The 25,820-nt window shown below is 43.3% G+C and overlaps 1 protein-coding gene across 4 annotated transcripts in view; it reads left to right on the top strand.

Annotated features, from left to right (window-relative positions):
• The window catches only part of EPHA5 (EPH receptor A5), a gene marked incomplete at its 5' end in the record, with an annotated part of 193,057 nt that extends 170,310 nt beyond the window's left edge, over positions 1–22,747 (top strand). For all 4 annotated transcript variants that reach the window (XM_082281210.1, XM_082281209.1, XM_082281212.1 and 1 more), the window contains 6 exons: positions 2,915–2,976; positions 3,779–3,988; positions 5,778–5,927; positions 10,424–10,617; positions 13,521–13,676; positions 21,823–22,747. In XM_082281210.1, the coding sequence (XP_082137336.1) occupies positions 2,915–2,976; positions 3,779–3,988; positions 5,778–5,927; positions 10,424–10,617; positions 13,521–13,676; positions 21,823–21,928 (878 nt within the window). In that variant the 3' untranslated portion in view covers positions 21,929–22,747. The remainder of the gene's footprint in view (positions 1–2,914; positions 2,977–3,778; positions 3,989–5,777; positions 5,928–10,423; positions 10,618–13,520; positions 13,677–21,822) is intronic.
• Positions 22,748–25,820: the final 3,073 nt, after the last annotated feature.

Below are 25,820 nucleotides of genomic sequence, written 5' to 3'. Positions count from 1 at the left end.
TTTGCTTAGCTATTGCTGTTCAGATGGTGGCATCTGGGGCCATGTGCTGCTCTCAGTACCATTTGTCAGTCCTCAGAGGAAGCATCTCCAACATTAGTTCTTTTTCAGAGCTGCAGTAGAGGAGGTACAGAGGCTCTAGCTGTTTGTCTTTGTAACCTCCACAAAATCAATGCTGTTTTGTAATCAACAGCCTTTTCTTGCCTTTTTCCTTGAAATTGCATTTCCTAAAACTTAAAGAAAAAAAAATAACCAAAACAGATTTCTCCCAAAAATTTATAATAAATATCAAAGTCTCTTGGGGATACGTTGTGTAACCCTTAATACATAAGAGCTCCAATTTCTAGCCCTGCAGGGATGTGGAATATTGGGCAGGGTGATGATTATACATCCATGAAAGCTGCTGCTGGCATGGGCTTGAGTCTTTCTGGCTGCTGGGGCCTCAGGGGATGGTTGGGAATCTCACTTCTAGTGAGAATGTGCCTCCCTAGCAAGCTGCCTTTTATATAAAGTGGCCATCTGCTCCAAAGGCTGTGGAAACACAGGGAGCTCTGCTTCTAAATTGGACTTGCAGCAACTGGAGTTCAGATTCAGGGAGTTATATGCACCCAGAGCTTCTCATTATCACAGTAAATGTTTGTTTACTGCACTCAGAATTTTTTTCCAGCAGACATCTGTAGCATCTTCATAGCTTTTTCCTTTTCTTTTACATGGACCAAAACAACCTTTATGAATTGCAAAGTATTCTGCTCTCTCAAAGTATTTAATTTCTCTTACTCTTCAGTGTCTTAGTCATTGGCCTTTTGTAGAATCAGATCTTTAGGGTAGAATGTCTTTTCTGCATCATTATTTACTTTGGAAGTAAATTAAGTTAAATTAAATTAGGCCATTTTTAATTCTGAATGAGAATATCATTATATTTAACTAATATAGTTCAAATGCACACCTTAGTTAATTTGGACTAATCATTGTCGCCTTGCAGACAAACCCTTAGCTATTTCTGCTTTACAGAGGTAGTGACAGTTTTCATTTGCATCCCATCTGGTTGTGCTGATGCTGTGCACATTGCATTAATACATTGACATGAGTGCCATCAACATACATTTTATGGCCATGTAACGCCAGCACGAGGAAGCCCTGGTGACACAGAGAATCAGCCCAGCACTTTAGAAGGGCTGATGTTTACTTTTAATTTACTTTGTTGAAAGTTATCTATTTGTGTCCTTATTTCCATGCTCTTGGATATGGGGCTAATTTATTCCATGACTGCTGCCAACCTGCAGCAGTCAGATAATGAAACATAAGTGCCAGAAATCCTACCTTTTTTCCCTCTGATGGCATCCAAAGGTCTGGAGGAGGTCCCCCAGGGTGGTGGCATAACACGACCTCATCCTCACTGCAACACTGCCTTGAAGTGTCAGAGATAAGGAATGCCATCCTACAGTTGGGTGTTTAGCATTTAAAAACAAAAAAAGTTTTTAACATTTGAGATATCCCTGGGGTTTTCTTCCCTGCAAAGCCACTGACATCTTTGCCAGCCAATACCAATGGCCCCCAAGATCTCATTCCTCCGTCCAGCCCATGTTGTGCGTAGACAGGTGACTGTCATCCTTAAAATGGGGCCCGTCATTTCATTTGGGATTCAACAATATTTTTCATGGTCCCAGGGTGCATTTCTCATATCAAAAGTAATATTTTGGGCAAGTTTCAAGCTTGGGCAACAGCTGTGATAGTAACTTAAAAGAATTGAAGAAGCGCAGGTCCTTCATGCTGCAAAGGTAGTATTTGCACAGCAATGAGTATTTTGATTGACAAGTTCACAATTGCCTTTGTTATGTACATAATTAAGCGGTAAATTAGGCAAAATAGTTAAGGTAATCAAAAATGGGAAAATTAAGATCTATCTAAATGGTAGGACATGCGTTGATTTTTAGTATTTACCTTCACATGCATGTTATGACACACGGCAGCTCTCGTTGATCATTTCTGTAAAAGACATTTATAATGCACTTTACAAATAACTGACAGCTCCTCTTTTGTCTGTGCTGCGTGCTAGCTAATGGAAATTGATTTAAATAAAAAATAATTTACATGTTCTTCTAAGATTTCATTGAATTTACAAGGGCTGGAGCACACCACAATTATTGCTACGCCATTGTGGCAAGCTAGCGAGAAATTAGATATAAGAACTGAGCAAAAACTATATATAATTATCGTTAAAATGACTCGGGCATGAAAATTAATCAAACAGATTTGGAAAAACAGTATTATTCCTGTCAACAGTAGGAGACCAGGTCTTTTGTTAAGAACTTTGATTTCCGCTTGCACTCATTCCATACTTAACTAGCTTTTGTTCTGCAGCATAAATATTCCTTTTCTTACTTCCAGATTTGTTTACAAGGGTAGTCACATGAAATTACTTGAATTACAGGGAATGCAGTCCCATCCTTTCCTGGTCTTGGTTTTGTTGGCTACCAGGCTCGAGCTTCAGACCATCCTTGTTGCTCTTGTTGGGCTCCCGTTGTTACTTCAGGGTGTTGAAGCTTGAGGGAAGGGTCCAAAGAGGTTGCTGTGTGCAGTTTGGCCTCTGCAAGCTTTCAGCTTGTTGGTGGAGACAAGAACAAGGTTGCCTGGGTCCAGCTTGCCACCTCTTCCTCAGTCATCATCTAAACATTTTAGGGCTTGGTACTCCACCCATAATATGGTATTACTTTTTCATCCCCTCCTCCTTAATTTCCCTACTTCTGTATATATTCTGGGAACAGCTCTTGTCATCTTGCTGGGACAGCAGTGTCTTGGTGCAGATTTACTGTTGCACGACTGTATATCCACATGCAGATGCACTATTAAAAGACTTTTTTATTGCTCATGTTTTTTAAATAAATTCCTAACAAACTAATGCACTTGTTTTTTGCAGGCAAACCAGTAATGATAGTGACTGAATACATGGAGAATGGCTCTCTGGATACATTTCTAAAGGTATTGCTTAGATTCTTTCTCCAGGGGGACCTAGGGACTTGGTTCAGGTTTGGGTTCTTTGTAGATGGTTAATAACAATGAAAATGTTTTCTGGGTGTTGGTACTGTCTGGAGGCAGGAGTAGCTCAGTTGTCTCTTTGATCTGCATTTACACAGCGTCATGAAGGACCTGGTGCATGCCATGATACAAACAGGTAGGAATAAATTGGAGGATATTACGTTTGTTTTAAAAGGCAGTTGACTGCGTGGAAGGTATTAACGTATCCTGCAAAATGTCACGTGGTTCAAGAGCAGATCCGTACTGCAGCATAGCAAACTTTGACTTGTCAGAGTTTTTCCATGAAATGTAAGAGCTAGAGAAGGGAGCATGGGGGAAGTGGTTAGAAATGCAATGTGGCAACATGGGGAAGAGTCCCTACCCCCTCAAGTATTCATGAATCCCAGCAGGTAGATTTCCATGCAGGTTGGTGCCATTCAGTTGCCTGACTGAGAAACAGCCCAGCTTGGTACTCTTATATACATGTGTTCACTCCCAGTCACAGTCTCTTCATGAGTCACCAGTAGAAGCACCTCGCTCCTTGATCTCAAGTTAAAAGAGCTACATTTCCTTAGCTTTGTCTTTAGAGATCCTAATCTAAACAGTGAAACTTAGAAATGCTTCATGGTCAGAGCATGAGAGTAATGAATTATTAATTTTCCTGGTTGCCTTCCTTGGAGACTTGCCTTTGCATTTTTATTCATGCACACACAATGCTGAGGGTGCAGAGGCTCTCAACTCATTGAGTGTCTCCTTCCTTTTGCAGAAGAATGATGGGCAGTTCACAGTCATCCAGCTGGTCGGGATGCTACGAGGCATCGCGTCAGGAATGAAGTACCTGTCTGACATGGGTTACGTGCACAGAGATCTGGCCGCCAGGAATATCCTGATCAACAGCAACTTGGTCTGCAAGGTGTCAGACTTCGGCCTCTCCAGAGTCCTAGAAGATGATCCTGAAGCAGCATACACAACCAGGGTGAGTTATGGGGATACCAAACTGATTGAGCTTAAGAAAAATTTATTTCTTGCCACATTTGGTGTTCAGGCTCTCTAGCAAAGAGGTTTCTACAAATCCAGAGCCTCTAAACTGTGCAAGAGGGTTTGATCAGGTGATAACAGTTAATCGTCACCAGAATTATTTTGCAAACGCCTTTAATTTATAGTAGGGATGGCCAAATAACACAGAGCTTTATTAATAACTCTTAAGTTTAAGTTGTGTACACAAGTCAAATAGCAAACTTTGCGAAGTTGCCATGCTTCCAAGCTCTACTCTGTCCTCTTTGGTGAATACCAAAGGGAAGAAAGAGCAGTTGCTTTGCTCAGGCACCCATCCAGTGATGTAAGCCATGGTCTTCTGAACAATTTGACCCTTTCAAAACATTAGTAAGTGTGTAATGAATGCCCATTGCAAACAATGCACATTTCCCTCAGCATTACCCCATTGAGAGTAATTTCTCCCAACCCAAGAAAGAGCTTCTCCAGCCTCAGTGCTCTGCCCCTGCTCTGCCCACATGGCACTGGCACTGAAGAGAGGGGGCAGGCAAGACCCAGTCTCAACAGCACAGGCTTGGAGAGAGGCTCCAATATTAATGGCAGTGATTGGCACACCTTGGACATGTCTTATTACTGTGTTTTTCCAAGGGTGTTGTTTTATGGCTAGTGGAAGCTGTCTTGAGTCATGTTCCCAGTTCCTGTGGAGATCTTGGAAAGGCCTTTCAGCTTGCGTCAGTCATGGCCCCGTGATGGGACTCAGTGCACAGCTGGACTGGCACTTCCCTGCAGGCAGAAGGGCTCTTGGCCAGCCCTGCTGCAGCTCCCATGTGCTGCCATGTGCTAATTGGCACTGCTGAGAGTCTAGCCCTTCACTTAAGGCATGTGCTGATGGGCTTGTGAATAAGTAATTATGGGAAGAAGACACTTTTACAAGTTGCTTTGAAAATGTGTTCCAAATCCTGTCTTTTTCCAATAACAAACACTGTTAGAGGGCATTCAGGGAGACCTTCCAATATTTAGCTCAACATGGAAAAGAAGGGACTTCACAGTAAAATATTTTTTTATATAAATCAAGGGAGACAACTCTTTAAACCCGATGAGAAAAGTATTCCTTAATCCAGACTCTCCTTTCCCTCCCCTTTCCCTTCTCAGAGCTGATCTGAAGTTTGATTTCTAAAATGATAGAAAGGAGAAAAGGAAATGCCAAAGCACATTTGACAGCTGTGGCATCATTTTTATTCCCACAGCAGAGGCCAAACAGGCTGGTCTTTGCACACACAGATTTCTGTGCCTGCTACACAGATCTCTCTGCAGGACCAGGAGCACATAAAAAGAAAAAAGAAAAAAAAGGGAGTTACTTCCGCAGCAATTTGCATGAAGCCCTCATTAGATCAAAGTCTTCCTCGGCTTCAGAACTGTGTGTTCCTCCCCCGCTCCCTCTCACAATTGGAGGAACTGTATTCCCTTACCAACCCGTGCAACATAATTGAGATGTTGATCCTATACATGTCCCAGCATTCAAACAACATTCAAACAACAAACCTTCAGGACAGCCAATTAGTAGGCAGCCTACAAATGCTTATGGGCTGAGATAATGTGGAAAGGGGCCCCATGCTGTCAAACAGATTTACTTCAAAATTCGATGTCTCTTTCCAGAGAGAAAATAACATCCCTTGGTGCTCTGAGAAGAGCCATTTCAACTTTTTTTGCATGTTCTCTGCCCTCGTCTGCAATCTGTTTTTTGGGGTTTTCTCCATTTCTTTTCTGTTTAGGGAGGGAAGATCCCCATTCGATGGACAGCGCCTGAAGCGATTGCCTTCCGCAAATTCACGTCAGCCAGCGATGTCTGGAGCTACGGCATTGTAATGTGGGAGGTGATGTCCTACGGCGAGAGGCCTTACTGGGAAATGACAAACCAAGATGTAAGCACGTGCCAGAGCTGCTGTGTGATGGGACTTTGAGGGCTCAGCATTCATTCTGCAATCAGAGAGGCAGAATGGGGACAAGAGGAGGAGAGCTGCTGTAAAAATGGCTTTGCTCCCCCATGCCAGACAGAAATGATCCTCCCGTTTGATGCTCTTTTCTTTTTGCAGCAACCCAGAACAGGCTGTGCACAGAGGGAAATGTGTCTGCACGGAGGCAAGCCTGCTTCCCCCAGCAGACCGCTGGAGCTTCACTAATGCTGTTAGGGCTGGAGCCTGTCCCTCCTCTGCTTAATGACAAAGGCCTGCCGGGGGATAGATGCTGATAAACTGGCAGCATTTCAATTGTGTGCTCAAACCCCTGCTGCCACGTAAAGCAGAAACTCAAGAGAGTCATGGTAAGGGCTTTGTTTCTCAGCACAAAGGCTGGGTGATTTGATCTAGTGACAGCAGTCCACAGAGCCGCATATTGGTTGTTCTTGCATCGCTGATCTCAAGAGAATAGTTTTGCTCCGGTTGTGAACATCTTGTAAGTCTGTGCTTACACAAGTTCTCATTCATTTGTACAGTACCCTTCAAGTTGTGTCCCCCTGCTCATGGGTTCCAGTGCCCCCTTGAGCCTCTCACCTCAAGGCCACCCTCTGAAGCACCTCCAAACAGGGAGATGCCTGGGAATACTGTCTCCCACCTAACTGCAGCTCTAATCCCAGCCTGGGTAAGGATCTTTTGATCCTACTGCAGGGCTGCATTCTACCCTGAGATCACCATCAAAATCTGTCCTTGTCTCAGGCTAAAAAAATGTAAGCCTGGGGTAGCCAGATTTTCTAGGTCTCTCCTTCTTCTTCACATTCTGAGAACAATGGTTTTTGAAGGCAGAGAATGGTCTGAGAATGCTGGCTAGTCATGAGGTCAGATTCACCATGAGGTATGTGGGGCAGCCCTGCTACCTGTGAAGATCCTGCTGCTGGATGGGTTTCCACCATGGGTTTCCTCTGGTCACACCACCTGGTGTTCCATCCTTTCTGCTTTTTTGTGCAGTGTTCCTTTCAAGTGATTTCTTGCCATTTCACTGGCAGCAAGGGCTCTGGCTGAGCATTCTGCTCTTCCTGCGTTTCGTTAGCGAGTAACATCAGTGGATGTTCCTACCTGCCATGCAGAGCTGCTGTTCTCATCTCACTTTGAGCCCAGGCTTGGAAACGAGCAGTACCTTTGAGACGGTCACGCCACACTTCTTGCCAGGGACCTGAGCACATCACTTGGCATGAATGCCCCACTGCTCCTGCGTTGCTGAGGCTGTCACATTTGCAGGAAGTTCAGTAAAGCAGCATGTACCTACACAGGGATTTATCTTAATCAAATACAGGGACTGCTTCCATAGTCTGTGCAGAGAATGCAGCAATTGAGAGCCAAGCTTTTTCACTCACACTGAGCACTGTAACTATCTTTAATGCTGATGCACTGGCATAGCACAGATGTTGTTCAGTAAATGCCAGGCTGAGATTGAGGCTGGTGCCAGTGAAGTAATGTTCTGTGGCCAGGGGAGTCCCTGGTCTGAATTATACCACTATGAGCATCCAGACTTTACAGAACTGTTCCAAAAAGCCCAAATGCCTTTGTGTTCTATAGGGCACGGGGTGAATTTCACACTTGCCTGGTGTGAAAGCAGAAAACAAAAGACTAGTAAGATGTTTATGAGTATCATTTCCTGCTCAGGCTTTGCTTGTGTGACCTCTGTGCTACTTGCCTCTGCCCTTTGCGCAGATGGCAAGTGCCTAGATGGTGGTGGCATAGGAACTTAATTCGGTGCTGTGGCATATTTCTCATGCAGCTCCTGAAGGCCTCCTCTTCTTCTTCCCTCCTCTGCTTGAGAAGAGTCAGTGGTGTTAGATACAGCATTGGCTTTTGTGCAGAGGAACAAGGGGTCACATAAATTTTGGACTCTGTTGCACAAGAGTTTCTTGTTGCATGGCTTGTAATTAAAGCACATCATTTGCAAGCACAGTTGATGATGAACAAAATTATTCTCACTGTGTTACAGATGGCTTGCTTTAAAGGAGGTGCAGTGCAATAGGGCAGGCAAGCTTGTAAAGCTACAAACCACATTTTAGAGTCATGCTGGTTTCTGGATGGCCCTCTAAAAATATGCTTTGGCTTGACCACAAGGTAGGGCTTTGATGCAGGAATTATTGAGAGGAATATTGTGACCTCTGTTGCAGAGGTTGCTAAGCTAAATAATCACAGTGGTTGATTTTTAGTGTTCAGACTGGTGAATCTATGAAAACACGGCTGAGTGTTGCTTTGGTTTACTGGAACAGACTATCCCAAATTGTCCTGTCCTAAACATCCAGTTCAGTCACCCCAATCCATAACTGAATAGTTCTTGTCCAGAAGGGGAAGACAGACAAAAATGCCTCCTTAGGCACAAATTCTAGATCTGCAAGTCTTACAAAGCAGAACACACCAATGAATGGAACAGCAAATGTCCCATTTTCTTATTTTCTAATCACTGTGGTGGCTACAAGCATCTCAGTCTTTGTTGTTTCTGTTTTTTGCTCCTCTTACTGCTAGATGCCTGAAGGCACCTTCAGATGCAAGAGTGTATTTCAGCGTCCTAGCTTCTTGCAGTATTTTGATACCATTTACATTGTATCACCAGGACGACTGACATCCTGTAAATTGAGTTAACGCTATTGATTGTGATGTTACTGCCAGGAATATCCAGCACGCATAACCCCGTTGCAGATATAGTTCAGATATTCTGATCTGGTGCCAGATGGTCTGCTCCCCGTCTTGCTACTATTTTCTTTCTGCTGCAGTTGGAGGATGACCCATTATTGTTATAAATACAGATGTGGACACAGCAAATAACATTCTCGTGGCTGTGCCACACTGAAGCTTTTTTCTTTATAGGGCAGCTGCAAATTTGGAATCAGGGACCTGCTGAAAAGCATGGTGTGAAGAACAGAGAGTACAGATAGCACAGTGTGGTGGGGCTGGGAGCAAGAGCCAGGCCATAGAAGAGATTGCCTTGCAAGTGCAGGTTGGGTGGAGAGCGGTGCAACTGCTCCACCGACAGATGAAATCGCAGCTGGGTTCAAAAGGACTGCACACATTGTGGCCCAGATCTTCTGACGTGCTTTTTACCCGTGAAGGAGATCGTAAAGCCTCACCTAACTACTTCTCTGCTATGTACATCCTTAGGGAGTTTGAGGCTCCCACTACTGCTGCTCAGCGGCCTGGCTCATTCCTGCAACTCTTCCACTTAACAAAAAGCTGGAGGACAATTTAAAAACAATCCATGCAGTCCTGAATTTTGGAGCCTTCTGAAATGCAGTGCCAGCCTTCCTGTACTCGTCTAGGGACTAAAGAGCAAGAGAACAACTCCCATGCTAACCACAGAGCCTTCTTTTTCAACACAGGTTGTTTTGAAATTGTGAGGCAGTGCCTAGAATGAATGGCATCTGAGGTAGTCCTTGGAGTGGACAGTGAAGAACATGCAGTTTTCATGTGGACATAGCAAATACCTGCTTCCAGCTCCTTTCGGTCACGGAGTCTTGGGAGTGGAGGGTGTGAAGATGAGCTGCCGGGACTCCCTTGGCACAGACACAGAATCTTGTGGCTTGAAACATGAGCTGCAGTCTCCTGAAAATTGTAATGCTTCAAACTGGGAACTGCTGGGCTTAAAGCCCTGCCACAAATCTGCCCCAAACTGGGGAAAACAAGTTGCCTTCTTCAATTCTGCCCTCATTTATTCATTTCTGCCTTTCAAGAAGGCGGGCAACACATATGCATACCACTTGTTTGAGATATAAAACCATAGATGGTTTGTATTTGAAATCAGTGCAACAACTCCCCTGGTTTTAATTTACATACTCTTGGGCTGACATTTTAAATTCCTGGCAGAAATGTGGCCACACTAAGAAACTGCTAGACCCAGACAGTATTGAATGATATATGAGATGGTTGTTCTGCCTCTGCCTTGAATCCATCCATCAATTAGCATTCAAAGTCTCTTTTGAAATACAGTCAGACTTCTATTACTGTAATACAAATTTGTGGTCTAGCATATGCCTTTTCATTTAAAAAGAAGCCAACATCTGAATAAACAAAATCACTGCACTCCAAGAAGATGCCAGAAAGCCCTGTAGGCTCTTTTTCATGGACTTAGAATAGGCTCCAGGAGTTTCCTGGTATATACTGTAGAGACCACAACTGAGCTTTGAACAAGTGCAACCAGGCAATCTGGCCCCCTGGTTGCAGCAGTGGCTCAGCTTTCTAGATTCATTTTGCAATGACTAAAATTTAAGTTATTCAACTCATCCCATGGAAAATATGAAAGATAGAGGGGTTTACTGAGTTTGCCTCTCCTGTGCAGAGTTGGGGGGTGGCAGGATTTTTCGTGAACATGTTACTGATACCAAAGTTCTACATTAAAGTCAATTTGCATTTGGGAAAAAGACGAGGGGAAGAAAAGCCTTGCGTTTTGTGCCCTGTAGGTGATTAAAGCCGTGGAGGAAGGCTATCGCCTGCCAAGTCCCATGGACTGCCCTGCTGCTCTCTACCAGCTAATGCTCGACTGCTGGCAGAAAGACCGCAACAGCAGGCCCAAGTTTGACGAAATTGTCAGCATGTTGGACAAGCTCATCCGTAACCCGAGCAGCTTGAAGACGTTGGTTAATGCATCAAGCAGGTACAGACTCAGCCCAGAACCATTTCTCAGAGCAAGCTCCTTGTCTGAATACCCACCCCTAGGGTTGGATTCCCTCTGATTATTTAGCCTGTGTGTGTTTGTGGGTGGATGCTCCTTCAGCTTCGTTATGTCCGGGGGAGTTTGGCTCAAACTTTTTCTGTTGCAGTTGGCAGCCAAGTGAGCAATTCACTTACTCTAAATGCAGTGCTGCTACCACAAAGAAAATTACCCTAGTCTGTCTTTCACGAACAGGAGCTTCAGCAGTACTTTGCATGTGACAAAACTACCTGTGCTCCACCGCAAGGTTAGAGAAGGGAAGACCTGAGTGCATGAGGTAGACAGTAAATACTGCTCCAATTATCTGCCTGTTGACTTTATCTTGGTAATACAAACGAAGAGTGTCTCTTGGGGAAACTTAGGATGTGCAAAGCTCATGGATGTCCAGGTACATCCTTCCACAACTATTCCCAGGCATGCTAGCCAGCTCTACAAGTTGTGAGAGTCTTGGTAATTGCAAGAGGAGGTCTCTGTTTCCCAAAGTGCTGTACACAAACCCTTTGCTGAAACCACATCAAGTGAATAGAACAGGCAGTTTCTATTTAAGCATGAATCTGAACAGCTACACAGCTACAAGTAAGGTAAACACAGTCAAGAAATAAAACTGCACATGGGGAGAAAGAGCTAAACAGTCTTGGAGAGGCTTTTCCTATTTTCACTGTAAGTACACAATTACTTCTGAGCCATTGGTGTTGCTAATCACACAGTCCCTTGCAAGGTCATAAATTTATATATATGCATGCATACACACACACACATATATATATATATATTTATATATAAATGCTGCTTCACTGATGGCAGTGGAGTTCCCCTGATTAACAATGGAAAAAGCCCTTCAGAAAAGTTTATTCTCAGAGGAGGGACAAAACAAGATACGTTATTTTCTTTGAACAGGAATGAGGGAGGTAAGATTAGGCTAGACTGGTGGTATGGACTGCTGTGAGCTTATAGTCATTTGTCCCCACACCTTCCAAGTGAACCTTGCACAGCTGCATGTGGCATGTCTCACCTGCTGCAGCTGGATATCCCTATGGTGGCATGTCCCTGCGCATGGCATTTCGTGCACTGAAAGAGAAGAACTTCCAATCTCTGTTAATTCTTAAATACGAGCTAGATCTGGTTCCTCGGGCTATTTTACATGTACCATTTACCATCTGAAGAAGAAATTATTCTTATTAGCAATTAGATGTAATGTCAGTGCCAGCAAACCTGCAGGAAAAGGTTTATGACAGCATGAAATATGTGAGGTTTCTCTTTTATTTTCAACTCAGAACAGTTATTTTCTAGACCTGTTATGTTCCTGCACTCTTTTATACCAAACTGTTATGCCAGATGAGGAAAATAGGCAGGAAACCATTTCCTTGAGCTGCTAAGCACTTTGCTGATGTTTTACTCCATGAATGGGTCCATACAATTCCAAACCTCTCCTTTTCAGAGCTGATCTGGGTATTTTTGATATGGATGGAGCACCTGAACAGTCAGGCTTTGGGGCTGGGTTTCTGGTCTCACAGATTGCTGTGCCCAGACCATAGTAATTCCAAATGAATCATAATTTCAATACAGAGCAGCTGTAAAGGATTTTTTTAATGTATGTAATGTGTTCTTTATGGAAATTCTCATTAATGCAAATAAGGGAGGAAGTCACTCTCTACATTACAGCATGTGCTATGATATCACTAGGTACCTCCTGACATTAGTGATGAAAATCCACTTCTCATTATGATTACTTAGGAGTTTTGAATTTCTCATGTGTATAAAATGTTATGGGAAGCCATTATGTTCTTGGTACTGCAAGTATTCACATTTTATTAGACCCTTCAGCATTGCTATTAAATAAACAAATAATACTAATGTGCTCATAAAATATATGAAGATTCCTGAAGTGCTATAATAATATAATATCCCAGCTCTCCTTCCAGTTGAAAGTCTTTTAAGTGTAATAGGCACCATCAGAGGCTGACCTAGAAAATGTTTTTTTTACCTGTGGGTAATAATCTCGTGTTAGCTGTGTGTCCCGTTTTACAAAGCAGGGAACAAATCCAGTTTCTTTCCTGGCTGACCTTGGACAAGCCCTCTTTGCTCTCTGCACATCATTAGTGGGGTGGTGGACCCTGCTTGTGCCAGGTACTGTATCGGTGCTCCTGCCGCGGTGAAGGGTTATTATTTGCCTGAATTGCTTCCTCCGTGCGTGGCATAGCTGAGCAGGGAGCAATTGCCGTGGCAGGGTCTGGAGTGAGGGTGTGGGAGCAGGAGCGTCCCTCTGTTTGCAGGCTGGAGCGTGGCTGGAGCATTGCTGCTCTCTGCAGGCTCGTTGGATGCTGTCGGCATCCGAACCCCCCCGTGACTCTGCGGGAGCAGCCCCTGCACTGTTAATGCTCCCTGGACTGTTAACAGCTGCCTGCCATCGATGGCCGCTGCTGGGAAATGTGATTTGGGTTTCAGCTTCCAGGCTCTGCGCTGTCTTAAGTTAATTATGAGCTTTAAAGGCAGAGGAAGAGAGCAAAGCAGGAATCGTCAAAAGTGAAGGCTTTGAAGTAGGAGTGACTGGGGGAGCCTACTTGTGGCTGAGAGGTAACTGGAATAGATGCCAGTCCTCTCCTCCTCTTTCTGCTTGTGGTGAGGACCTGAAATGGCAAGAACTATCTCAAGAATGGGTAAGGTTGCAGGTGAAGTGGTGTGTTTGATACATTGCATATCAAGCCTGCTGGGAGGATTTTGGCTGCAGCAATCACTGGAAATGGAACAAAAGAATCATCTTTACCATAAAAAAATGCAAGCAACTTGAGTCATGTGTATATCTCAATGCTGATTCTGTTTGCTTCTTTGTTTTTGCTTGTCTTTAGAGTGTCAAATCTGTTGGTAGAGCACAGTCCAGTTGGGAGTGGTGCCTACAGGTCCGTGGGTGAGTGGCTGGAAGCCATCAAAATGGGCCGATACACGGAGATCTTCATGGAGAATGGATACAGTTCAATGGATGCGGTGGCTCAGGTGACCCTAGAGTGAGTAGTGTCCAGATCATTTTCACCTCATTTCTTGGAATTGCAGTGGGAGGAGGGAGGAGAAAGACAAACCATTCAAAAATATGCAAGGATGAGGCTGCAGAAAGGGAAAACTGTGTTTGCAGTCAGCAGTTTCCCTTGTAGCATCCCTATTGATAACAAGTGCAGGTAGTAATAAAACTTACAATCACTATATTGGCAGCCAGTACTCTGGCTCCTCTGCTCACAGAAATTCATGCATGAGTTTCTGTAATTGCCAGGCCATCCTCTTGACACAATAGCAGTTGATTATTTGGGGTTACCAACAAAACAAACCCTCTACCCTACTAGTAAATTTATAGGTGCCAGAGTCCCTGCTGAGATATGCTGGCTTCACAGCAGATGAGCTGGTTTCAGGGCTGATCTGGATATAACCAAGTGAACAGTGAAGCCCAGTAAGGTGTGGAAATAGTATTCAGCAATAACAGAAATAGCTAACAGTTGATGCCAATGCAAGAGCATCAGCAACCCACAGCTCTAGAGGACAGGCTTCCTGAATGAGACTCTTTCTTCTGAATGTGCCCTTGGTTTTTGCACGTGGGTGTGACTGCAGCTGGGGCAACAGCCTTCAAATGACTTGGTAAATGCCTCAGGGCTGCTAATTTGCTATGCTCCACCTTTAATTGCCTGCCTTGCTTGTGTAATTGCGTCAGTACTTTCCTGCTGCTGCCCGTGCTGTCTCAAACTCGCCTCAAAGTCTGCCTTTCTAGCTGGGTTAATTTGAGCTTAGTATACTGCTGGCATTAAGGCAGAATGTGAAGAACTATGCTGCTTCGGAGAAGGTTGTGTCTCCTCTGACCACATGCAGATTGCCAGTGCACATACAGAATTGCTGCTGAGGACTAAGAACACACCAAGAAAAATCCCCCCACCCCACAGAACCCCCACAGCAGCATTTCCTCCTGTCTGCCACAGTGCTGTGGAGCTCACGGTACAGCACAGGAGTGTGATGCAAGTCCATGGACTTCAGCTTTCCTTACATACATGGAGGGAGTGCAGGAGCGTATCTGCTCTCACTCATTTTATTTGCTCCACTCACATTATGAATATTTGCCCCTTACACCTGGACTCATCCAGTCTTTTTTCAGCCATTCACATGAAAACCCTGAGCTAGGGATGAAATCCTCTCTAGGAACTGTCTGGGAAATCAAGACAGTGGATTCTTACCTAGATCCTGTTTTGAGCTCCTGGGACTCTTATATGCTATTTCCCAGCCTTGTCCTGCTGAATTATGTGTCACATTACTTGGGCTTTTGAGGACTCCACAGTTTAGACTGATAATCTGTGAGCACTGGCCAAGGAAAAGGGCACCCATCCCCAGGCTGGTCAGAGTCCACATAGCAGAAAGAGCTAGCCAAAGGTTGAGTGGCAAGAAGGGGGATAGGATGGAGCAGTAATTTAAGAGAAAAGGAAAGCATTGGAGCATTCCCCTCTACAGTACCACCCCAATCATACAACCAGAGCAACTTCTGCTGGAAAATGCAGATTGTCTAAAATACATCACAGATTTATCACTGTTTGGCTCGGTCATATCAAAGAAGAAAATTATGCTTCTAGCTTGTTCCTCTTTAGAATCTTCTGCAATTTCAAGAGCTCTACACGAAATGCTCAGAAGTAAAATGCTTTTGTTTGGGTCACAGAAAATGTTGACTTGAAGCCCAAATTAGTGGGTGCTTTCAACAGCAAATTAGAAGTTTACTTACTTGGGTAACTTTAAACAATCTTACTATCCCTCCTACACCGTCTTAGCATCCCATGCTGCTGACAAAAGTATTCCTAACCTCCAAATTCCTAAAGTGCAACATTTCAGATTATGAAATAAGATCCTTAATTTGACTTTAAAATTTAACTATTGCCCTACATTTACTCTTTGGTATTCCAGAAATTTCAAAAATGTCCCCCAAAATCTTTTCAGGCTATGCAAAAAGTGCTTTAAAAAGGTGATTCTGATTGGCAATGAACCAAGAAACCCATTACCTGCACAGTCTTAACCAGAAAGGCAAGTTGGTTTGAAAATCTTTAAATAAAATCACAGCTGCCAGAGATGCTCTGACCCTCACCAGCTGCAAACCTCCTCGAAGGCCCCCTCTCCAAGTCCCAGGATGTTTTCTATGGCACAAATGGCATCCTGCTGGTCCCAGTGGAGACAACATGTCTGAGCTGCTCAGTTTCAGCTTCTTCTGGGCTTTTAGAACAGCAGAGCAGTGCAAAGGAGCTGATGTCTGGCAGCCTGGGGAGCTTCTGGGGTTTTTTTAAACTGGAAGAACACATTTCATGGATCCATCTTCCATTTCAGTTGAAACTGAAAAACAGGTTGAAACCTATTCCAGCTAGTTAGTTACCCATGTCAGCAACTAAATTCTCCCTCCTCACCCCAGCTGCCTGTGGACAGAGATTCTTACATAGATACCTGCTTGATTCTTCTTTGTCAACCCACACACCTTTGCATTGAACAGGTGGCTTGGCAAGAAGGCTTGACCCCACTCAGGTCTGGTTTTGGGAGAACAGTGGAAGATTAATCAAAAAGCCAAGTACCCATCCAAATCAAAACTTCTCTCATCCCTCTTAGATATATTAAAAAAAAAAAAAACCAGCAGATTCTCAGCTGTTGAAAAAAGAGGAACCATCATAGCAGCTTAAGAGGAAAAGAGTCATGTATTGAAGTCCTGAGCTCAGGCTGATGTAAACTGGCAGATTGCCCTTAAAAAATAAAGGAAGAAAAATGGCTCCTGGTGGGCTCAGCTGAGACTCTCATGGGTTCTCCAGAAAATAAACACCAGAACAAGCAAAGTTCTTTAAAGGTTGATATACTGAGAGGGGTTGGTTTTCTGGAGGTTTTCAATTTTTTCTCCCTGTAAAAGGGAAAAACAAAACATTTTGTACTCTACAAAGGAGAATTCAGGTTAAATGTTCCTTGTCATTTTTAATAGAGGCAACTGTTCTGTATATTCCAGAGCTGGGACTTGGGGGGATCGGGTGAAAAGATGATCTGAACATCTGAAAGTAGCTTGCTTTCCCCAAATGACATCAGTAAAACAGTCTTTACAATTTAAGAGGTTGCCTTCAAATACCATCCAAAATGATCTTCACCAAATTGAAACCACGCAGGAGACAGATGTAGAAATTAGATGGATAATTGCTGCCAGAAAAAGCAGGGAAAAAAACATGATAAATGTAAAGACTTTCTAAAATCTACTGAAAAAAAACTACTAGTGCTGTAGGAGGAGTTGGCCATAACACTGACAGGACTGGTAATTGTGGGTGCCCAGCTTGTGGCTTCTTTACAGGACCTGGTTGAGAGAGATGTTCAGCACTTTTTTTGAATCCTTCCTCCCCTGACATGAAAAGCAGAATCCTGATTACCACTCTGATTCTTTCAAACTGATGGCTTGATGCATTTGTTCCAGAAAAGAGTAGTATTAGTGACAAATTTCTGAAAGCAAAAGATTAAAAATCTAGAATCAATGAATATCACCCCAAGTCCTAAGCTCTGCCTGATTACCAAAGACCTGAAAATGTATGTGTTCAAACAAAGAGTGATTTCTACATTTAGCTCTAATTCTTGCAAAGGGATGAATCACCTTGTGAAAAGTGGAGCCTCACCCTCCACCCTCTCTTTCCAACTGGATATCAGACTTGAAGGGAACCTTTCCAGTGGACCAGACCTGCTCTTTAAACTTGTGGACCACCTAGTGACTTTGAGTGTGTCTGGAGCTCTTTCAATCCACTGCAAGAATATCTTTACCAGGACAATACTCAAGAATAGATAGATCCATGACATGAGTTTCAGTCTGACCCTTGACTGGACCAATTACTAACCATGTGGACTACATATTTTCACCTTTTGAAAGATCTGTACTCACTGAATCTCAGGACACCCTGTTGTTTGTTATTAGATTAAGAGCTCTGAATATTTGTAATAATATGTGTTGTGTTGCTTTGCATTGTATATATTTTTCTTCTAAAATAAAATAAATTATTTATTAAAAGTTATACTGGATGAAGAACATTTAAGAGTTCACCTGCTCTAGATGCTTATTCTTAACCTGAAATCTCAGTCCTGGGATTGTGATGCTGTTTCTGCTTCAGAACAAATTCTCATCTTGTAATCAAGTAGAATGAGAATTATGAGTAAGAGCAGATGAACTCTTAAAAAAAATTTTTTAAGTCTTCATTTCATGCAGAAGTCCCTAGCAAGTGGATTCCTCTCTCTTTAGCATCGTCTGAAGGTCTTTGAGGTTCTTCTTGTTTTCCCTCATTCAAACTGACAACTGACTAACTCCATGAGTAGTCCCAGTCTGCATGGGCAACTGTAGTTACACCACGTGCAGAAGAGTGGTGAGATCTGCCCTGGATGGGAGATGAAATACAAAATATCTGTGGTAGGCTGACAGCTGCTGACCACGGAAATCTTTCAGGACTGTGGCCCTTTTGCTTGCATGACTAAACCAGCTGGTGAGGGGGTTGTATTTTATGTGGCAATCCAGTCCTAGTCTACACTGTGTTTGGCAAACTGGTCCATGGTGTATAAGTAGTTCTATTTGTAAATAAAATGTTTTAAAATCTATTTCCTACAACATGGAGACTGTGAATTCAACCCTTGCAAATGGAGGCTATTGCAGGGAAGGGGATACCGTGTTGTCACTGGCATGTTGCAGCTGGGCTTCTGTGCAAGGCCGTGGTAAGAGAGCAGCATGCATGCAGCTGTGTACAGGCTGCTTGGGATGAGCTGACACCAATTTTCCCCTTTATTTCCTTGGCTTTTTGGTCAACTTAGGTCAGTTTTTTAATACCTTGTTGACAAGTGATTCATATTCCTGCCTGCTTTCATTTTCAGCCCTACATCAGTGAAAGAAGTGAAAAGATAAATTTTCTCCCTAAAACAAGAATAAAAGTTGTCTCATGGCTGGGGAGGCCAAGTATTTTGAAGCAGGGAGACCACACAGCACATGGGTGCACGGATCTCCACTGCAGAGGCGCACACAAAGTCCAACACCAGGGGTCAGGTCACTCCCACAGCGAGGAGCAACCTGGGTCCTGATCACAGGTGTTGTTTGCCCACGGGTCTTAGCTGTGCCTTTTCCTGCAGGGAATGCACATTTTTATTGCAAAGCCCCAGTGGATGTCTGCTCACATCTCCTCTGCAGAGCTGAGCCCAGTGAAATTACCACTTTGCTGCTGTAACATGAGCCAGGCAGCTCTGGACTGGAGCTTGAAGGCAGTTGTTTTGCAGCCCTTTGGCACAGAAGTTGTTGGGGTTTTTTTGTCCCCAAACCAGCTGGTTTGCACACCCAATTCTGTTCTAAATTATCTTCTGCCTTACACTGCTTTAAGTCCTTCAGCACTGGATGCATGGGAGCGTGCAATGTGCTGTAAGTCATGCTTGAAACATCGGAATTAAAGCTCCTGCATTCTCTAGGCAGTTTTTAGAAAGCTTAGTTGCTGTCTTTGCTATGTGCAAGGTGGCTTTTGAAGAAAGCTGCTGATTTTTGTACTTGGCAAGCATCTGGTTCAGGAGCTGTTGTCTTCTGGTTCATCTTTGCTGAGGTGAAAGACCCCACAGTAGTGTTTTTCCCCCTCTCTGAGGAGTCCTCCATGCTTTTGGCTGGTGGCTTCACATTTGAGAGGATTTTATATTAAAAAAAAAAAAAAAAAGACTGGATCCCCTGGTGAGCAGTTAATGTATTAAAACCAGAAATTCTTTTTTCTTCTTTCTCTCTTGTAAATCAATGAGACACTCCTCAAGGATATTGAGTTAAGGGTTATGGGGGAAAAAAAAGGCTGTGTAGTGAACTGGGTGGGGGGGTTTCTTAGACTGATGGGGCTGTGTGTGAAAGGCCAAGACATGCATGCTTTTCTCCAAGTTTCAGGCTGGTTTTTCCCAGCATAACATGCAAGAGTGTCAGAAATAGTACATCTGTGAAATACGTGGTACTGGATTTTCAAAAGAGCTCAGCTTGCACTTTAGATATCTGGGAAAAAAAAGCTGATTTTTCAAAAAGTGCCAGCAGAGCAGGACTCAGCAGGGGGAAGATGGATGTTGTCTCTTTTAAAAATTAGGTCCTATACTGTGTTGGTTTCGGGGGTTGGTTTGGTTTGGTTTTTTTTTTTCTGACCTCTGGTGTGAACTTCCAACTGTGCTGTGTACATAAAATAAATTGCATGTAACAATAGCATTACTTCATTTTCCTTCATTATTAAGATGGCTTGCTGAACTAGTTTCACAATTCAGTGGAGGCAGAAATGAAAGCATGTCCCCCTGAGAAGGCAGACACCTTTTGCAGGTGCTGCAGCCTTTTCTCTGCCAGGTAATGAGCACTGCCGATGTGTCTCATTGACCTCCTTTGCTCTCTGCCCCTTATGTTATGATTTCCCTTTGCATCATCAAGAAGCATTGCCAAAAAAGGGTATAACAATGAAATTATGTGTTTAGCCCAAAGCAAAAAATCTGGTATTTTCCAAATCAAAAGACAGAAAACATGACAGTCCTTGGAGAAGAACAGATCTAGCTTCTGGCTTCAACTAGTTTATGTGTTAATGTATTAGCCTTCACTCAAGACTGCTTTTTATTCAAATCAGTGTTCATCTGTGTAATTTGTGGACATGGATGGTTGGTTGTACTTGCACAGGAGTTTCTGTCCACAATGTGAAGCTGCTGAGAGAGGCACACCTCCATGAGTAGCTCGTGTGAAAATGTTTCGGTGTTCTTTGCACGTGCTCACCTGCAGTCCAGCACATGGCCCTGCTGTGAACTGTAGGCCAGGTTTGCAATTATGTCTCAGCTGATGGTTGGGCTCCCAGTCTTTGCATGAGTGCAGCAGCGTGGTTTCCAAAATGCAGCTGCGTGTTCAAGGTCACATCTCAGTGGCTTACAGTGGAGAAATTTCTCCTAAATGACTTGCACACAGGGTGTCAGCAGCTTTGGGATTCATGAGTGTATTGTCAGGAACCTAAGGCACAACTTAGAAACATCCTTAATTCAGTGCAGTCCTGAGGTAGAAAGTTAGGGACTGCTGTTTTTCTAGTGGAAGTCTTCAGACAAAATACCTCAAACTGCTTCTCTAAGATTAGTTTCTGTGTCTTGTGCTGGAAACATTTATGCAACTGTCTTGATGTTTCTTCTGAGCTTTTATTCCTACAATTTCTCTGTTAACACTTTTCCACGCAGTAAGAAATCTCTACAATTATACTCTGCCGTAACTGATGGCCTTACCTGGCTTTAGATGTGTCACTGCATCCGATAACCCAAGGTCCTGTGGTAGTATCTCCAGGAGATGACTTGTCCCACTCCTGTCTTTGGATGGGATAAATTGTACCCTGGAGGTGCCTCTTTTATGCCATTCACATGAATCACAGGAAGGTGATTGCCTTCATCTATATGCCTGAATTTTGGAGGGTGGAGTTGATGACAATCTTTCCTCCTGATCCTGCATTTTACATAAACTATCTTATTTACAGCTTTCCTATAATGAGCCCAGTAGGCAGAATCAACACAAATGCCCTTGGCTTCTAGAATTCACCCCCCAAAAGAAAAAACAAATGTGGGTTTATGGGAAGATTTGCAAAGACCCAAAGGCAAGCTGCTTTGCTAATTCTTGTTGACTTTAAGGGGTCATCAGGATGGTGGCCATGCTCGAAGCTTTTGCCATTTGTATTTCTTTGGCTTTCCCTCATCTGAAGAGGAAGAAAGCATGGATTGATCTCACTCCTCACTGCTCATATCCAAGATCAAATACCAGCCTCTCCCATGAGAAGAGGAAACTGCAACATGGGCATTCTTACATGGCTTTTCTCTTGGAAATAGGACTTTTCACGCCTAGCAGAATCCTTGGCCAAAGACGATGCTGACACTTTTCTCTCTGGCCTTTCTCCTTGGCCAGCGAGGTGATCTCGTTCAAATCACATCACCTCTCTGAGATGCTGTCAGCCGTAAAAATAAAACCTTTTACAAATGGGGAAAATAAAACTTGCCAACTAAACTTGGCTCCGGGAGCTGCCAGTGGTAACAGGTAGGCACTGGCAGTGGCAGCAGCGCATGCGGCGCGTGGTGTGCGCGGCGACGTGTGCCTGAGAGGTCCATGGAACCAACGTCTGCTTTCTCCCACAGGGATTTGAGACGTCTGGGAGTGACACTTGTTGGTCACCAGAAGAAGATAATGAACAGCCTTCAAGAGATGAAGGTCCAGTTGGTGAATGGGATGGTGCCGTTGTAACACAGTTTTTAAAGTTGCTTCCTCAAGTGGGTCGGTCCTGCACTTTGTACTCTAGCCCTGAGATTTATTTTGACTAAAAAAAAACCCAAGAAAAGATAAAAAGGGAAATTCAGTGGTTTCTGTAACTGAAGGACATTGGCCTCTGCTGCAGCATTTCTAAAGCAGTGTTTGACTTAAGTTTTCCTTTTCTTCCTATTTGTGTCCTCATTTTCATGAAGTCAGTGTAAGATGCATGGAACATGGAAACGAATCTGCTGTACGTGAGGTTAACCAGTCTCTTAAGCTTCAGCGGTGATGACAAGAAGCCTTCCACCACGTTGTCTGTACATGGGAGGTACAAATATATATAGCACCTTTATATACTGAATTACAGCAGCACATGGTAATGCTTCCAAGGACTGACTCGAATGGAGGATTTTTGTGGCCATTCATGGACTCCCAATAGCTGCAGTTTGCTGAAGTATAACTTCGAGTCTTACTTGTCTACAGAAGTGTATTGAAGAGCAATATGATTAGATTATTTCTCAATAGATATTTTGTTTTGTAAATTTAAAGAAAAGAAAAAAAAATGCTGTTACACAGCATTGAGTTATAGAGACTAGCATATAAACATGTTGCTTGCTCCATGGCAAATACAATACAGGGTGTATATTTTGTTTTCCTCCTTCTGTGTTACCAAGTTCTTTTTCTTTGCTCTTTGGGGAGGATAATAGATGATGAAGATGTATATACTGTACAGTTTGCTACACATCAGGTACAAGATTGGGGCTCTTTCCTTGTTTTGTTCCTTCTTTTCTCCCTCTTTTACTCAGTCTCCCTTTTGTGTTACCCCTATGCTTTGTATTTTTGCTGCGGTTTGGTTTAAGCAACACATAAAGCCTTCAGGAGTTTTGATTATGTATATGAGGTAGAAGGAGTTTGCTTAAATAAAAGATGTTGCCCCCCCCCCCCCTTCCTGTACACCATGGACTGAGGACATCCAGAAGAAGGGAAGTAAAATATCTGGTTCTTGGTAGCCTCCAGTGATAACGTGGCGTTGATTTTTCTGTGTCCTGGCCAACGATAGCATGGGATTGCCTCACCCAGTGCAGCCATCGCCTCTGTTCCTGGAGTCCAGGAGACAAAGCACGAGATGGTTTTAGCTGGAAGGAAGGAATTTCGTTGTTGCTTTTCTGATGATGTGGGTTAAGTCCTGGGGCACAGTGTGGAAATGAGCCTGTGGTCATCCAGTGTGGATATTTTGTAGTATTTCTCCCACAGTGGTGGGAGTGGGATTATTTTTGGAACTGTACTGTCCTAAGCTGTCTCTTGGCATTTTAGGTTTGGCTGTGGACTTGGCCACTTTGGGACAGAGCACAGAGGGGAGGGAAGAGCAGAGTAGCCCAATATGGTCACAGCTATGGCATCCTGAGGGCAAGGAGATGCCATTCATAGGGGCTAGCACAGCTCAGATCAGGACTTGGTTGTAGCTAGGGTTCAATGTATCCATTAAAGCCCTTGGCTGGTAGTTTCAGAGGGACCTGAGGGCAACCCAATCCCTTGGGAATCACACCAAGAACTATTTTGGGATTGTCCTCCTCCTTTTATTGTAGATAGGATTAAACAGCACAGTTAATTTGGTATTCATAGGTTGGGCTTTTATTTTGTGAAGACTTAGATAAAGCTAAGGATTTTAAAACAGCTCAGTGGACTGCAAGGGTTTGTTGTTTCTGTAAATGTATTGCTTCCTTAGAGTTTGGATAGCATCTTATGGCATCCTTCCTTAGCAAAAACATCAACATAAAGAGTTGCTGTAGCTCCCTTCATCCCCAGTGCTGTAGAGTCAAGCCCAAAGAGTTCAAACAGCCAAAAGGAGGCCTGTGTCCTTCATGTCTTATAGAAACAGGTGTTGCAAGGCACCTTCAGCTGTTTCAAAGTCTTTCTTCCATTTCCCCCCGGCCTTTGGATGGGATTTGATACAAAGAATGTTTTTTTAAAAAAAGAGAAGCATCTAGGAGAAGAGGCTGAGTGGTTTTTTTCTTAGCAGCAGGGCTTTGTTTGCTTACAGCAGGGCTTCTTCAGGCAGTATTTGCCTGTTCTGAAATGGCCCCCTCCTCCTTTGCAGGTTACTGCTGAGTTCCTCAGGAATCAGGAGAAATAGGAGGGAGAGGAGCCACAGCGAGGTCTAACAAATCTTGATGGTGTCATTTCTCATCCCGTTGTTTCATTTTGGCAGCCACCAGAACACAAAAGAGGAAGAGGGTATCAAGACATAACAATTTCGGCACGGAAAAGAGATTTGTCATATAATAAATAAGATTATTAGAGCTGTCAGCAGAACAGTCTTCAGATTATTTGTGCCTCCCTGTCTGCAACGCTTGGGAAAATAACATGTAGGAAGACAGAAACAACTTATTTCATCAGGAGGAATTGTTTGTTTGCCTGCATTCATTGGCGGCACTGAGATGCTATTAGCAAATATATAGCACTTTCTGCCCATCACCTCCACTCATTTCTTTCCTGTTGGCTCTGTGGGAGGAGTTGAACTTGGTCTTTTTTTTCCTGGGGTCTTAAAAGCAAAATCCCCTTTTCATCATTTGTTTTGCTGGGAAGCCTACCAAATGCTGGAGTAACCTTCAAAATGATGAACCGGTGGAAAACAAAACTGTTCTTAAGCCAGACTGCATTTGTAAATAGGGCACCTCTTCTCGCTTCCTCCAATAAATAAATAAATAACCTTTTCTATTTATTTCAAGAGCTGTTCTTGCTACAGATCTCTGTATTAACAGACTTTGTCTCAGAGCTAAAAGTAAAACGTCGTTTTAGTGGGTAGGGTCCAAAGGTTACAGCTTCTATGTCCATGAGTAAATTCCAGAGACAATGGAGGTTTTCAGTTCCCATCCAAGAACTGCAAGTACTTCGTGTGTTGGGCATGATTATATGTATTGGCATGCAGCAGAACAAGAGGACAGCAACTTTTTTGGCAGGTTATGTTCTTGGAAGGGGCTGTAGGTGGATTTCCTGCTTATGGTAAGTCCAAGCATTTTGCTTTTCCAGCTCGCTACTGCTGCAACAAATTCTGTTTTTTTCCAATATATTTTGCTGATAATTGAGAGGGAGGTATTTAAAATGATCCAAAAGGTGAAAAGGCTTTTTTTGATACAGTTTTTCATTTTGGGAGAACAAGTGTCCCCAGGAAAGGCTTGTGTAGACTGACACCCTTTCATTGTGTAGCTACCACTTGGAAAAACTACTTGAGCATAAAAAAGGAAGACTGATATAAAAGGGAAAAAAAAATCAGTTTAAAATTTTATTTATTCCTCCTATATGTTAATAGTGAGAAGAACAAAAGATGAAGGTAAAAATTTTTTTTGTCTATTCAGTGTTGAATATAATGTAGAAAGTCCCAGTGCTCAAGAAATTGTGACTCCTTGGATTGCTGTGGACTTGAAATTAGATGTTAAGGCATATGTAAAATACATCGGTAGCAGTCTTAAGATTAACACGTAGTTTCCAATCCTTTACTGTAATTCCTTAGAGCAGGTAGAGCAGGAGCTGGTGCATCCAGCACTGCCAGAGCCGCAGCATCTGCCTCAGCTCCTTAAATCAGTGTTTTAACTCATAGGAGACTGTAGCATTGCTGTATTTATTCCTCCCCTTTCCCCCTCTTTGGATGCTCTCTGTGCATTTTGTTTGTGTTCATGGGTTTTTTTGTAGTGTAAGATACGAAATTTTCTATTTTTTCATAAAAATAAAAACTTTGACTAACAGCAACATCCAGTTGTAGATCACACATACCCTTGAGCCCTCGACTTTCCACGAAGCATCAGGATTTCCCCCCTTGGAAAGGAAATAAATTCTCTGCATTTTTTTCTCTCCTAAATGCAGATCTGGTGCTACTCTTGTGGTCCCT

This window comes from Coloeus monedula (assembly GCF_965178545.1).
Source record: "Coloeus monedula genome assembly, chromosome: 5".
Classification (NCBI taxonomy): Eukaryota; Metazoa; Chordata; class Aves; order Passeriformes; family Corvidae; genus Coloeus; species Coloeus monedula.
This window is presented reverse-complemented; position numbering and strand designations above follow the sequence as displayed.